Below are 14,115 nucleotides of genomic sequence, written 5' to 3'. Positions count from 1 at the left end.
TTTCTGCTCACAAATGATTTTCCCTTTTATTTTAAAGATTTTTTTCATATACAACATTGTATTTACATGGTCTAGTATTATTTACAAAAAATTAACAAGTGGCACTGTGTAGTTAGGAGTTCTTTTTTTTTCTCTTGTTCCCTACAGGTCTTATTCTCAAACAAAATAAAAATGACAAATAAAAAAAAAGAACAACTCATTTTAACAATGCTTTATGTCTCCAACTCTTTTTTTTCAGTAGCACTACCTGCCACTCAGCCTTCTACAAAGTGCTGTCCTTTCCCTACCCGACTAGAGCTGTTTTTCATCTTTACAAAAATACAACTAACCCGAGCCCTCCCCACGTCTGGTCCCCTCCAAACTACCTTTGATCAGTACCCTAAACGCACAGACAGTACCAATTATGTGTCAACAACAAAACACTTTGAACACAGACAGCTCGTTGCTGGACATTTTGTGCAGATGGCAGCCCTGATTTATCAATTATTAACTTTGCACTGCAGGTGTTTTCGTTTCTTGTTAGAAATCATCATTTAAAAAAAACCCAACTTGCTATTGATGTCACTTCATCACAAGGGCCTTCGGCGTTCGTTCAATTTGATTTGGTGGTGATTTGATTTTTTTTTTGGCCCTGCTGCCAAAACACACAAAAACGGATGATAAAAAAAAGGGCGCTGGATCTTTTGATTAGAGGCTCATACGTGTAGGGTCTGCCAATAAATAAAAAGAGTTATTGAGTCAATCATTCACTGGCAACCCTCGGTTTGTCCTGTTGAAAACAAGCTTGCACTACTGTACCCATGGTATTCAGCTCAGATGTGTCATTTGCCTGGAGGCCAATGCAGAGAGAGTGGGCTCCATGTATAATGATCCAAAAGAGAGAGGCATCTGGGGAAGAACAATGAGAAGAATGGACCGTGGATGTTGCGTGGGCTCTGCTGAAAATGACTGATGTTGCCTGAGAGAAGGCAGATTTTGGGAGACGGCTGCAATATAGGAGAGATTATAAAAAAATAAAAAAAGAGAGAGAGAAGAGGAAAGCTCTTCTTCATCCCACCTCTCCATGTGACAAAAGTATGATTCAGCTGTTTGAAAGGGAGCACGCTTTGAAATGTTTCACAGGCCAAGATTCAGCTAGGACAGACTTAAAAAAAAAATAATAAAAAAAAATCACACTCCAAGAGTTTCTTCAGAAAACAAAAACAAAACAAAACTTGAGATCGGGTTAGATTAGGTTTGTGGCGCTATGGCACAACCTTTCATTCCAGTTAACGGACAAGCAGGCTTAGACCAGACAGCTAACAAACTATATGTTAGAGATGGAGGAGAGAGGTAAGGAGAAAGAGATCTGAGTACAAACACACACACACACACACACGTTCACACACTCACAGCAGTAGGTTTTTCTTCCAGCAGAATCCAATGACAGCAGGTACCGAAGCAGCCGATAAGAACAAAATCTCAAATCATGAAGAGGCTACACTTCATTCCATACCGCTCTGTCAAGTACAACGGCAGCTTCACCTGTACTTCACATAAAAAAAAAAAAATACTAGACAGGCAACTTAATGCTGGGTTTTGTGAATTAAAAATACAAAAATCACTTTAGTCTTATCACTCGTTAACATCTTGGCTTAAAAACAACATGTGCCTTAAAATAAAGTACCATTGGGAAAGATCAAGAATAAAAAAGGAAAAGCATCGGTTGTTCTGTTTGTGCTGCTTCTTTGAACTATCAACTGTTCTCTGGCACACAGTCAGATTTTAGAAAAAGAAATGAAACAGCAAAGGTTGGGTTTAAAGCCTCACTCCAGTGACCTCTGAACCGCTGAAACGTTCAAAGGAAGTATCCAGTTAGGGGATAACCTTGGAAAAACAAATCACTAAAGTTAATGTTGGGTCATACGACAGCTCAGGCAAAGTGACGACACGCCAGGTTTGCTCCTGTTTTCGGGATTCAAAGTGTCTTTGTATAAAATGTGGCGAGGTCAGTGGAGGGAGCCTTTGAAGTCATGTTGTCACCATTCACACTAAGGTTGAGATCAGTTCACTCTAGAAATTCTAAAAAAAAAGCAAAAAGCAAATATTGATTGCATAAAAATTCTAGCAGCTTTTAACCACTTGAGAACTAATTCATGTCTGATTTTTGGATGATTTGCTCCTCGGGTTCTGACGTATGGACCCGTGCTAACAGAGCGTTTGGGTTACACGAGGTTGATTTGCTAAAGTCGGAAGGAAGCAACGGGGCTTTGCGCACAGTGGTGATTTGTTGTCAAGTGTCTGGCTCAAGGACACTTCAGCAGGGATCCAGATTCAAACATCAAATTAGCTGCATGCGAATTTAAAGGAAGTAATGAACTGAGCTCAGCCTTGTTTCTTTATCAGCCACAAAAGGCTGGGAAATAGCTTAGATTGTAACTCAGTGAGGCGGGGTGTCTACTGGGGCCTCTCTATGACGCTGTCCATGTTAAGTAACAGGAATTTGTTCTGAATAATCCAAAATGTTTCTGTCATTAAGTCTTTCAGTGGGAGCTCTGTAGTCGCTGCTGTGACAGAGGTGCCCAGTAAACACCGGCCCTGAGGATTGTAAACCAGTTCTTCACCACGCCAAACGACGGCGGCTTCAGAGCGCACGCGTCTGTAAGCTCAAAAACACAGCACAAAGCAGGATCAAGAGTACGACTTGCCACAGCATTGAACAAGAGGTGAGACACAAAGTGCTTTCAGCTGTCCATCTGTCAGTCTGTGCTGTCAGAAACATAGACGAGAAAGCTGAGAAAACCAAGTACAATAAATTAAATCAGTTTTGTTTTTTTCCCCCACGAAAAAGCAAAAGAAATAAAGAAGTAGTTAGAAGAAGAGGAATCGCACTACTTTACTACCTAAGATTTAATCAGGAAAGCATGAAGCTCTAGATTCATACAAACAAACATACAAGTTTTTTTTGTTCAGTGGACAGGGTTTGACACAAACTAAAACACAATAAATACTCTTTCTGAGGAACAAAAGATAAGGTATATCTCTTTATCAGCTAAAAGGACACTAAAAAAAAGGCAGGTCCGTCTGGCAGACTCGCTCAGAAGGGGACAGGGTGACCCTTTGCGGAAAAAAAAACTTTCCATCCGTGGGGGCAGCCCTTCCCCTTCGTACTTATGGCACTACAGCAATTCCCCATCCACATTTTATTCTCTCGTACTTTTATCTTTTCTTTCTTTGTAGACTTTTTTCTTTACCCTGAACATACAATATCCCCTAAAGGTACCTATTCAACACGGCTGGGTTTCTTTTTTTAATTCTAGCTTGTCCATGACTTTCACGTTTGTTCGTTTGTGTCTTTTTTTCCATTTTTGTCAGCATAAAGTGCAACAGTGCTTTTGTTCTCTCCTCCGGCCTCCTGGCCTCCTCCCGCTAACCCACGATGACTGCCGGAGGTCAAAAGTCACGGGTTAGCAGGGTCAGGGTCAGGGTTCACGCTGGTCTCACTGGTCACGCTGGTGGCGCTGTCAGCACTTGCACTTGCAGCACTTGCAGCAGTCGCGGCACTGGTGGCGCTGGCAGCGCTGGTGGCGCTCGCAACGCTTGCGACGCTCGCAACACTTGCGACGCTCAGCTCCTCCACTTCGTCCTCCTCCTCCTCCTCTTCCTCTCCATCTTCTGTCACTTCCCCCACATCCAGCACCTCCACCTCTTCATCATCATCATCCTCTTCATCCAGACCTCCTTCTAGCAACTCCACCGCCACAGCCGCCTCCCCCTCTTCCGTCGCTGCCATCTTTGCTCCTTCCCCTGCTTTTTGCTGCTCCTTCTTCTCCTCTTCCCTCCCCTCATCCACCTTTTCTCTCACCTGGTAGACGGCGGTCTTGAATGGTTTGACCAGGCCCTCGTCGTAGACTTTCAGGATGGCCTCACACACAAAGCGGTACTGGCTCTGACAGAGAGAAATGTAATGCCATGTGATTAGTGTTAACTCTTCTACATTTTAATATGCTTAGGCAATATGTACACTAGTGATACTCAAACTACAGCACGCAGGCCAAATCTGGCCCCCGATAAGGTGCCGTGTGGACCCCCAACTATTTTGTAATTAACAATAAAAATAAATTGATTCAGAGTGGGAATTCTTTTTGTAGACTACATTTAGCTCACATAAGGAGACAGAGGGCAAGAAAAGCATCAAAATAGAGCTTGTTTATCACAAAAAGTTTTTCACAAAATGTCCTAAACTCCTTGAAACTTTTTAAAATCCCAGAAATGTCCTAAAATCCTAGAAACTTCCTGAAATTCTAGAAATGTCCTAAAATCCTAAAAACATCCTTAAAATCCTAGAAATGTCCTAAAATCCTAAAAACATCCTTAAAATCCTAGAAATGTCCTAAAATCTTAGAAACTTCCTAAAATCCTAATAACATCTTGAAACCCTAGAAATGTCCTAAAATCCCAGAACTGTCCTGAAATCCTAGAAATGTCCTAAAATCCTTGAAATTATCTAAAGATCAAGAAATGTCCTGATACCCTAGAAATCTCCTAAAGCTTGAGAAACATCCTCAAATTCTAGAAACATCCTAACATCCTAGAATCGTATTGGGCTGCTGCAACTGGCGCCTTGCCTGCTGTCATTTTGCAAAAGTGGCCCCTGAGCAAAGTAAGCTGAGCATCCCTGCGGTTCAGGATTGAGCCAAATGAACTGAACTGCACGTGAGATGGAGAGAGATGTTTCAGCCGCACGGATAAAGTGACGTGTCTACATACAGGTGTTTGTATCATCATGGCTCTCTGGTCTCTCATGGTCCTGACGATATCTAGAGGATACACTGGCTGACCGCACTCCATTAGACACAATGCCGTCTCCATGGTGATCAGAACCCCTGTCCGACCAATCCCCGCACTGAAAAAAAGGCGAACGAGAGAAAAAGAGGTGAAATATGTTGATTATGTTAGAGGTAATGGGTTGACCACTTTAGAGATTTCACAGAAAGAGCAGCGGTACCTGCAGTGCACCACCATCGGCTGGTCCTGTCCGGCTCGTTTGGTCCGTACCAGAGCCACGAAGTCCAAGAAATCAGTGGAGTCATCAGGAACGCCGTGGTCCGGCCAAGCCAGGTACTGAATCTGGGTAAGCTCTCTCTGCTGCTCACTCTGAACATGCAGACACAGAGGAAAAAGAAGAAGTAATTTTTTATTTTCACGCACTGTCTTTATTATTGGAAACAAACTGGGGCCATTCCCTCTCACCTCAGTCAAAACCCGTGCTTAGGAAGTAATGAATTATTCTCAGATATCACTCATCCTCAGAACCCAAAACAGGTTATTGTATTTCATGTGGGCGACCTCCTAGCATGTTTCATTGAGCGCTGTTTTCCCGGGGGAGATTGCGCAGCACCCTGTTGGTGTAATTATGGCCTTTAAACGTGTTATGAAACCAAGTGTGCATAACAAACAGTGGGTTTATTTCTTCACTGCACTGGTGATTCATGTCGTTCTTTCCCATGTTATCAAACAGCAGATGCTGAAGATGATATTTCTGTAGCTCTGATACATTTTATGTTGCACTCAAACTGTAAATAAATCATTTAAAAAGGGAAGAAAAGCAGACAGACAAAGAAACAGGATACCGTGCAAGTTAACTCTTTGAATCCTGGATTAACATCAGTATTCTTGTGCTGCGTCAGACTTTTCACAAACTATTTCGCCCTCTAAAACCTTTGATTTCTTTGAAAAAAAGAAAAAAAATCAGGACAAAAGGTGCTGGGGAGGAAATAATTAGTCCTATAAATTTCAAGAAATTGGTAAAAGATGACGAGAAAATTAATGGAGACAAAAAGGGTGGGGCGGGAAGAAATATAAAAAAAAGTCCTGAAAACTATATTTATAATAACTATTTAAATGTTTTATTTAAAATTATGTTATAAAAAAATTTACATAAAAAATAATACTTTTCCAGCACATTTTAGGGTCATTTTCTCGTTTGTTTTTATTTTTTAAATTTTATTCATTTGCTTATTTTCAGGTAATTTATTGTAACTTTTTAAAATTATTTCTTGCTAATTTTTGGGCCATGTGTTGCTGAAGTTGCTAACTGCCTTCTCTCCATGTTTTAGAGATAAATCAAACAAATTTGCCATTGTTTTAAAGGGTCAAAGGGATGCGTTGCCGATTTTCAATAAGGTTCTATCTAAATAACGTGGGCAGTATGTGTGAATGATCGAAATCTGAAAAAATGGTCAAATTAGTCGGTGCTGTTTGAATAAAAAAGATGTTGTATGCACTGCCTATTTCTCTCCTAATATGTTTTCAGAAACATGCTTAGCTGTGATAGTGATAATACAGAGCCTAAAAAACAAAACAAAACAAATAAATGGATAAATCAATCCTCTGAAACCTGGATCAACATCAGTTTTCTTGTGTTGCGCTGGAGCCCTTTCACAAGCATTTAAACCTTTGAAACCTGAAAAGATTGGTTTGCTTTACTTTGAAAACATGGAAAAAAGGAAATGAGCAACTTGGCAAGAATGGTCCCTCAAAGTGCAAGAAATTTGTAAAAGGTGACAAGAAAAAATTATCTAAATCAGAAAAGAAAGAGAGAAAATTATTAGAATATTAACAAAAAACTAGGAAAGAAATTTCTGAAAACATTATTTATTATTATCATTATATATTTAAAATTATGTTGTAGGAAAAAAATCTATTTTTAGTGGATCATTTGAGGTTTTCCCTTGTTTGTTTTGCAAATTTTCTGATATTTTTTTATTAAACAGAACTAATTTCTTTACAAGAAATTACCCAAAATATTGTAAAGTCCAAATCAGTCCAATTTGCTCAGGTTTCAAAGGGTTTAAAAAACAACAACTAAGCAGCAACTAAGATACTGATACTGTGAGCCTATTTCTCACCTCAAATATTTTCAGACACATGTTTTGGCTTAGCGTTTAACTGGAATATCACATCTCTCTTGGGCAAAAGCATCTTTTTCACTGTTTTCTCTGGCCATGTAGCACCAATTCCAAAAGTATTTGCATCTTGCAGCTGCATAGAAAGCCACATTTTATGAAAAGACCATGTTCCCAGCAGAGAAATACTTCTTTAAACTCAAAAGGAACACAATGATGACAACTCACACAAACACACACAAAACCTACAGCAGATAACGACTGACCGCTGTTTCATGTGCGCCTCGGAGCCCCCCTGTTCTCTTTTATATTGCCTCGCTGCATCGCCATGGTAACACTTCTATCTCCATAGCAACAATCACAGGCAGAGCAGAATGCTAATTGCTTCCTCCTACAGCCGTATATTTCAAAGGTCATGATACACGGGCGACACACAGGGAAGTAATCAGGAAAACACAGACGGCAGGAAATGACGAGGAAGCAGCAGGAATATTCCGAACCTCCATGAAAAGTTAATCTACGATTTTGTCCTTCAACACTAGCACCATTTATGTTAACTACATTGCATGACACAGTTATATCTCACTATTTTGCATGCCCCAAACACATATTTTAAGATGCAGCACATTAGACTGTAAGCGTCAAACGGCTTCAGGAGACAAACTTGCATTAACGTGTTTGAAACTATCATCGTCCCACTCTCTGTTTGGTTTCTCTTCCTCGCTCTTTTTTTCAGCAGTGTGAGTGACTGGGGTGGTTGGGTTGTCATGGTAACCAGATCCCAATACGTGGCCCGCATGCAGCAGCGGGAGCCAGAAAAAGAACAGCCCACACTGGTCACTATGGCAACACACCTCCTCCGGGTCCTCAGCGGCTCATCCTTCCCTGAGACACAGGTCCCTCGCTTTGATTGGACCCAGCGTCTCTCTCTGTGATGCCTTCGCCCTCCCCTGCACCCTGCTCTGCTTCGCTCTCATGTCGCTCTCATATGGTCCTAAATTTCCTTTTTTAAGTGTGCGGATCTGTGTGTTTGCAGTTACCTGCGTGTGCACGAGAGTCATCTCCCGGACCAGGAAGGCAGAGTTGCCCTCTTCGTTGTGGCACGTTACTGTAAAGTCTCCGTAGGTGGCGCTGCTGTCTGGATTGGGCCAGTACTGGTGACACTTCACCTATAAACACAAAGTTTTCTGTTTACAACTCAACATTTAATTCACTTAACACATCACAGCTGCTATTCTCAGCTCTGCGGTCAGAGGTCAGGCTGTGCTAAGTTAAAGTAGCCATCTGTTCTCTGCTTTTATATTCAATGCACAAAGATATACCATGTACAGTGCAAAGCCTCCAGTGATATGTACAGACGATGATTTCCAAAATGCTCTGTCACAAGCCTTTCCTATTGCCATGAAAAACTTCTTCCTTATGTCAAGAGAAATTAGAGAACTTTGCAGGTTTTGTTTGAAATTCACACCTAGTTTGATGAGTAATGGATCTTCACAGCAAGACAACTTTTAATCCCTCTGTTTATATTGAGTGAACAATGCTCGAGTGAAAGAAAGTTGCAATAAACTCATGCATTCCATAGTATACAGCCATTATCTTTGGCACTAAATAGACATAATCAGTATCAAAGATTGGAATTTTTTAAAAATCGCAAACCCTGGTTTTATCAAGCTTAATTCAAAGCAATGCAGTGGTCTTTTTATGTTAGCGTGTCAGACTTTGCTGACACTTTGCTCAGACTCACTGCTGGACGCAGATACCGTACACAATAAGAGTTTTTGAAATGTTGAACATGCCGCAGCCCATTTGTGGTTTCCACTCCTTGACAGATTGTTGTACGTACCCGCCCCCTCTCGACCTGCGTAGTCAGCATGACCACCATGGATGAGCCCTGCTCCCACGTCATTTGCCAGAAGTCAGGACAGGTGTTGGGCAGGGGGCCCTGGCAGGCTATGTAACGGTTTATCAGACTCGAGGCTGGAATCTCCATCTACACAGAGAGCGAGACACAGACATTGACATACAGAGAGATTAGGTTACAAGGATCTATTTCCAAATTATTTTCAATAAATAGATGTGTTTTCTGAAATTTCAGCAGTCCAGAGAGCTAAATGTTATGGTTATTCTAGAAAGTTACAACCATTTTTATTTGAACCAAAACATAAACCAAGCCCCTTTCAGACGTGCTCATCAGTACTTTGTTGTACCAGTTGTTCTCCTGTTTGAATGAGCCAGTCACAAGGTCAGACCTAGTGACATTAGTTTGACACTAAAATTTTAATTAAATGCCATCCCATAACGCCAACATTAAAGCAGCACTAGGTTAAACTAGAAATAGCACCTAGTGGCTGAATGTCTCGGCGCACCAGTAAAGTTGTAGTTACAGTTTATATCCATGTCTGTCCCAATTTGTGACAGCTGACAATGCTTCAAATATGGATGTTGCTTTAAAGGAGCTAGAAATACTAAAAAGTGGAAGCTTCTTATGCATTTCTTCCCCCCGGCAGCACAGAAGGTCTACACAATCAGCACAGTTTTAAGGTGGACACCCAAGATTCATTTCATCAAATCAAATGACAACCCTTCTGTTCCTGAGATATGGGACTGAGTTTTGTCCAGAAAACTGTTTTTTGCAGATTATGATGTCACAGTAAAGTTTGATCTTCTGGAAATAAAATGTCATCGCTTAATTTTTTTACTATTGGACATTTGTGTTAAATTATTTGATCATCAATTTCTAATAAGTTCATTTTTGAGTCCAAGTGGAAGTTTCTGCCAAATGTGCAGAAATTCCCGAAAGGTTTTCTTGAGATAATGCATTCACGAGAATGAGATGGATACTGGGTCACGGTGACCTTGACCTTTGAGCACTGAAATCTCACCGGTTCATCATTGAGTCCAAGGGAATGTTTGTGCCAAAATTCAAGAATTTTTCACGAGGTTCTTGAGAATGAGACATTCACAAGAATGAGACGGGCGTGAAAAAGTAAGGCTTGACGTACATTTTCCATTTGATTAGAATTTCTTGTTGACATGAAAAATAAAATTAGGTTATTGAGGCGACTCTTCGCATGTCTGATCAATCTAATAAATATGTTTCTGAATGCTTCTACCACACAGTGGGGCCCAAAAGAGAAAAACGTCCCAGAAAACTATTTTTTACAAAATTTTCAGCTTTCATCAGTGCTAACTTTTACGATGAATATCAAAACATACAGAGAATGTAGAAATTCTCAGATTGACAATCGGCCGCAGCAGGCTGTATTCAGTCTAATAAATGATGAAACTGATCAGAAAATATATAAGTGGATGTTGAGGCCTGATTAGACATGCTAGAAGCGGGTGAGTGTCCTCCATGCTCAGAATGATCACTAATTAAGCCGTAGAGGAAAAATAATCATTCCAATGCAAACTATGTTTTTAAAAAACATATTTGATGCAGCCTGCGAGAAAACTAAGAATGCTTTTCTTCTTCTATATCATTAATTTTCCAACTCACTGCTGTTTTCAGGGTGCTGCTCTATAGGTAAAGATCCTACCATGTTCAATACAGACATTACACGGCATTAATGTAACAAAGACCCGAGTTTAACTTCCAAAAAGGTCATTACTTAAACAGACGTCTGAAAGGGGCTTAAATGAATAACATCCATATGAGGACAGCGTCAGTGGCCGACTGCAAAACATGTAAAACATGAACTCACTATGTTATCTGCTTGTAAAGCTCATGTGGTTAATTCATTCACCAGTATGGCCACCAGTAGTGTTCAACACGTGTTTTGATGGTTAGCAAAAACAGACCACCCACCACGACTCGAACGAGCACATTGATGGAGAGATGAAAGAGAGAAATGAGGAGAAAACCCAACTCACATTGATGTAATTTGCATTGATGTAGTCATCTGTGCTTTTCAGAATGACCCGTGTGGCATCGTCTGTGGAGGGAGAGAGATTAAGATTATAGACGGAGAAAGACAAACAAACAATTGACAAAGAAAGAATTTCAAGAGGAAAAAAAGCAAAAAGAAGGGAGCGAGAGAGTTTGATTGAAGGAACAAAAGGTTGATGTTGGTACATATTTAAACACGCGAGCCAACAGAAACAAACAAAACCATGTGCAGTCACGTACAGGGAGAGATGTCTCTGTAGCGATTTTTGGAAACGTTCTGAGGTAATTTGGCACACAGCATGGTCATCCCCGGCCTCTTCCTGTACAGTTGCTGGAAGAAAGGAACACACATTTATTTTAACCCTTTGAAACCTGCATCAGCATCAGGTTTTTTTGTACTGCATTCAGATGTCTTTTTATGAAAACGTGAACAAACAACAAGAAAGAAATTAGGAAAGCATGAAAAGAAAGAGAGAGAGACAAAATATTATTGGAAAAAAAGGAAAATGTCCAGAAAACTATATTTATGATTGTTGAAATTAGATTAATATTAGATAATTAATTTAAAAATTATGCCCCCCCCCGAGGACAAGCGGTTACAGAAATGACTGACTGGTTTTAATTTCCAGGTTAAGATAAGGTTTCCCCCCTCTCTCTCTCTCTCTATATATATATATATATATAAAAGGCTTTTTCCCAAGTTATTTTCATGATTGTCATTGTTTTTTGCTAATTTTCAATTAATTTTTTTGTCAGTTTTTACTTTTTTAAAATGTTCTTTTTTTTTACGAATGTTAGTGTCATATCTTGATAAATTACTCACTGCCTTCTTCCTATGTATACAAAAAAAAGCTTTCAAAGGGCTAAAGTTACAATAACAGAGGAAGTAAACAGAAAATACTCCTTTGTCCTACTTATGTATGTACATATGACACAGTTCAAATGTATGAAGATGAACATTCAAAGTATTTTCGTGTGCATAAGTTGTTTCGTGCAATGACTTTGTGTGTGTTTGTATCTAACATTCCTCTTTAGTAAAAAACACAACACACTGCTTAAACAGAAAGTTATGATATGAAGTGACAGGAAGTTTTGGTTATGTAAAGGAAAAGACAAAAAGTTTGACAAAGTCTCTACAAAATAAAACCAAACAATCAATCAAAAAAAAAAAATCAATAAGTTTGTGTTTATCTCTATGTGAGCACAAATGCACTAAATCATGTGTGTGTTTATTACAGCGTCTTTCTCCTTACATCAAACTGTGCCAGTATGGCTCCACTGAGCAGGCCTTCCTTCAGTGTGACCATGGAGTCCCTCAAAGCATGCTGGTCTAGCTGGGCGGGGTCCTGAGGGGACTTCTCAGGGATATACTGAAAATCTGGCTCTGAGTCCACCTTCTCCTCCACCACGTCATAGATGGCTGAATGGGACAGAGAAGAAGTGTGTCACAGTTTATATACTCCCAGCTGTTTATGTAGGCTGAAGCCCGGGGGAGTTAATTTATCTTTAAGTGCATAATGACGAAAATAAACATCCGAGATAAAGACGTGCTACAAGTCACAACCAAAGCACTGCACCAAAGGAATACATAGTTCATCTGTGAAAAACAGCCAAAATCAAATAATGCAAACTGACAGGCATTCAATACATTGATGCAATCTTATATCTGCTCTGATGTAAGAGAGGATAGAATCCATAAATCCCTCTTTGACCCACTTCAAATACCAAGAATTTCCACGTTTCATCATCTTTAAAAGCTCCACTCCCACCTCACTGCTGCTGATTAGAAGATGCGATCTGCAATCTTTCTGCATGCAGAATACGTATGGCTGAGATGTACAGAAATTGAAAAGTACAACTTAATCATCTCCTTTAAAAGACAAAAGTAAGACTGAGCAGTCCAGAAAAGACCAGAAGAAGAGTGAAGACTGGAGACCAGATGTGCTGTTGTTAATCTTCGGGAGTGGGCTGCGCCAGCTGTTCCACTGTGTGTACGATGAAGCGTTTCATTCATGCATCACTGTTTTAAAATGTGTTGGCCCAAACAAAGTAGTACTTATGTAGAAAATGGCTATCACCAAATATTTACACTCAGTGACTGCCAGATGTAACTGTAATGTATCTGGCAGAAAAGTACAGCCCAATATATGAAAAAACGTTCCTATTTAGGTCACTAATTGGCAACTGAGCCGTCTCCATTAACAGTTATCATCATGTTGTTTGAATGCTCTGATCAATACAATACAACACATCTTTTTTGTAGCGTCTATTTTAAGTCCACATTATGATTTAAAAGTTCATGAGTATACCAGAGTTGAGAGGATGGCTTCAGGACATGGGACCATCCGAAGGGCATGTAAATACATTATGAGCATTTGTAAATAACTCGTCAAACACAGGCTAGTAGTAACTAGTTAAGAAATTAAGAGGAACTTTATAAACAAACTAAGTAAAGGGTTTAGAAATAGCTGGTTGACTAGTAAATGGGCTGATGCTTGAGCTTAGGTCTGCAATCCAATAACAAAAGCAGTGGACGTTTCTCCCTGCACATTGGAATTCAACTCAACTGTGTTTTGTCAAACCATTTTTTTTTTAACCCTCCCATGGATTTGAAAAAGGTAAAAGTGCTACAGTCGATCCAACAAATGGGGGAACAACTCACCATTGGGTCTGACCAATAGGATGAGCTCTCCAGAATGGCTCTCACAGCTGGCTTTGATGAACATGACCACCTGGTCATGGGTGTGGTCAGAGATGTCCCGTCCATTAATTAAGACTACCTGGTCGCCCTCGTTAAGGCGAGGCACACACAGGTCGGCCTGAAGACAAAGAAGCAGACAAAGGACAGATGAAGGTAGGTTAGAAGGAGACACAATGAGAATGGTGAGATGACGTCATTGGTAGAAAACTAACATGTTTAGTTTGACAGAATGTTTCTGCTTAATAATAAAACGTCTTTGGACGAGGAAATGCTAAAATAGCTATTGGTACATTTGATTTATAGCATGTGAAAGTAAACACAGTAGTAGATATCTGATGACTATATGTGGTGGTTATTATTTACTATTTTAATGCTTATAAATAATAAAATACAAATGTAAATATGCCAGAATTAACAGGGCTACTAATTCACATCAATAGTTCCTTGGCATGTAATAGACTATAGAAATACTAATAAAAAAGAAAAAGAAAAAAAATCATTCAAAGGACAAGAGGTTGTGGACTTACTGATGTTCCTGGAGCCACTCGAGACACAATGATGGGCATCTTCTGGTCAGCTCCACCCTGGAGACACACAGACACACAGGGAAGGGAAGAGTTAACAGTTTGGAAGAGGAG

At 39.9% G+C, this 14,115-nt stretch overlaps 1 protein-coding gene across 1 annotated transcript in view; it reads right to left on the bottom strand.

The window, feature by feature from the left end:
• ptpn4a (protein tyrosine phosphatase non-receptor type 4a) overlaps positions 1-14,115 on the bottom strand; it is an 88,862-nt gene continuing 74,747 nt past the window's right edge. The window contains exons 18-27 of the mRNA XM_042494228.1: positions 14,005-14,061; positions 13,439-13,595; positions 12,030-12,196; positions 11,017-11,107; positions 10,761-10,822; positions 8,731-8,877; positions 7,928-8,056; positions 4,988-5,136; positions 4,750-4,885; positions 1-3,928 (exon numbers count right to left, since the gene is read on the bottom strand). Coding sequence (XP_042350162.1) covers positions 3,440-3,928; positions 4,750-4,885; positions 4,988-5,136; positions 7,928-8,056; positions 8,731-8,877; positions 10,761-10,822; positions 11,017-11,107; positions 12,030-12,196; positions 13,439-13,595; positions 14,005-14,061 — 1,584 coding nt within the window. The 3' untranslated portion in view covers positions 1-3,439. The remainder of the gene's footprint in view (positions 3,929-4,749; positions 4,886-4,987; positions 5,137-7,927; positions 8,057-8,730; positions 8,878-10,760; positions 10,823-11,016; positions 11,108-12,029; positions 12,197-13,438; positions 13,596-14,004; positions 14,062-14,115) is intronic.

The sequence above is a fragment of the Plectropomus leopardus genome, chromosome 10 (genome assembly GCF_008729295.1).
Source record: "Plectropomus leopardus isolate mb chromosome 10, YSFRI_Pleo_2.0, whole genome shotgun sequence".
Classification (NCBI taxonomy): Eukaryota; Metazoa; Chordata; class Actinopteri; order Perciformes; family Serranidae; genus Plectropomus; species Plectropomus leopardus.
The sequence above is the reverse complement of the archived record's forward strand: the minus strand, read 5'-3'. Positions and strand labels throughout refer to the sequence as shown.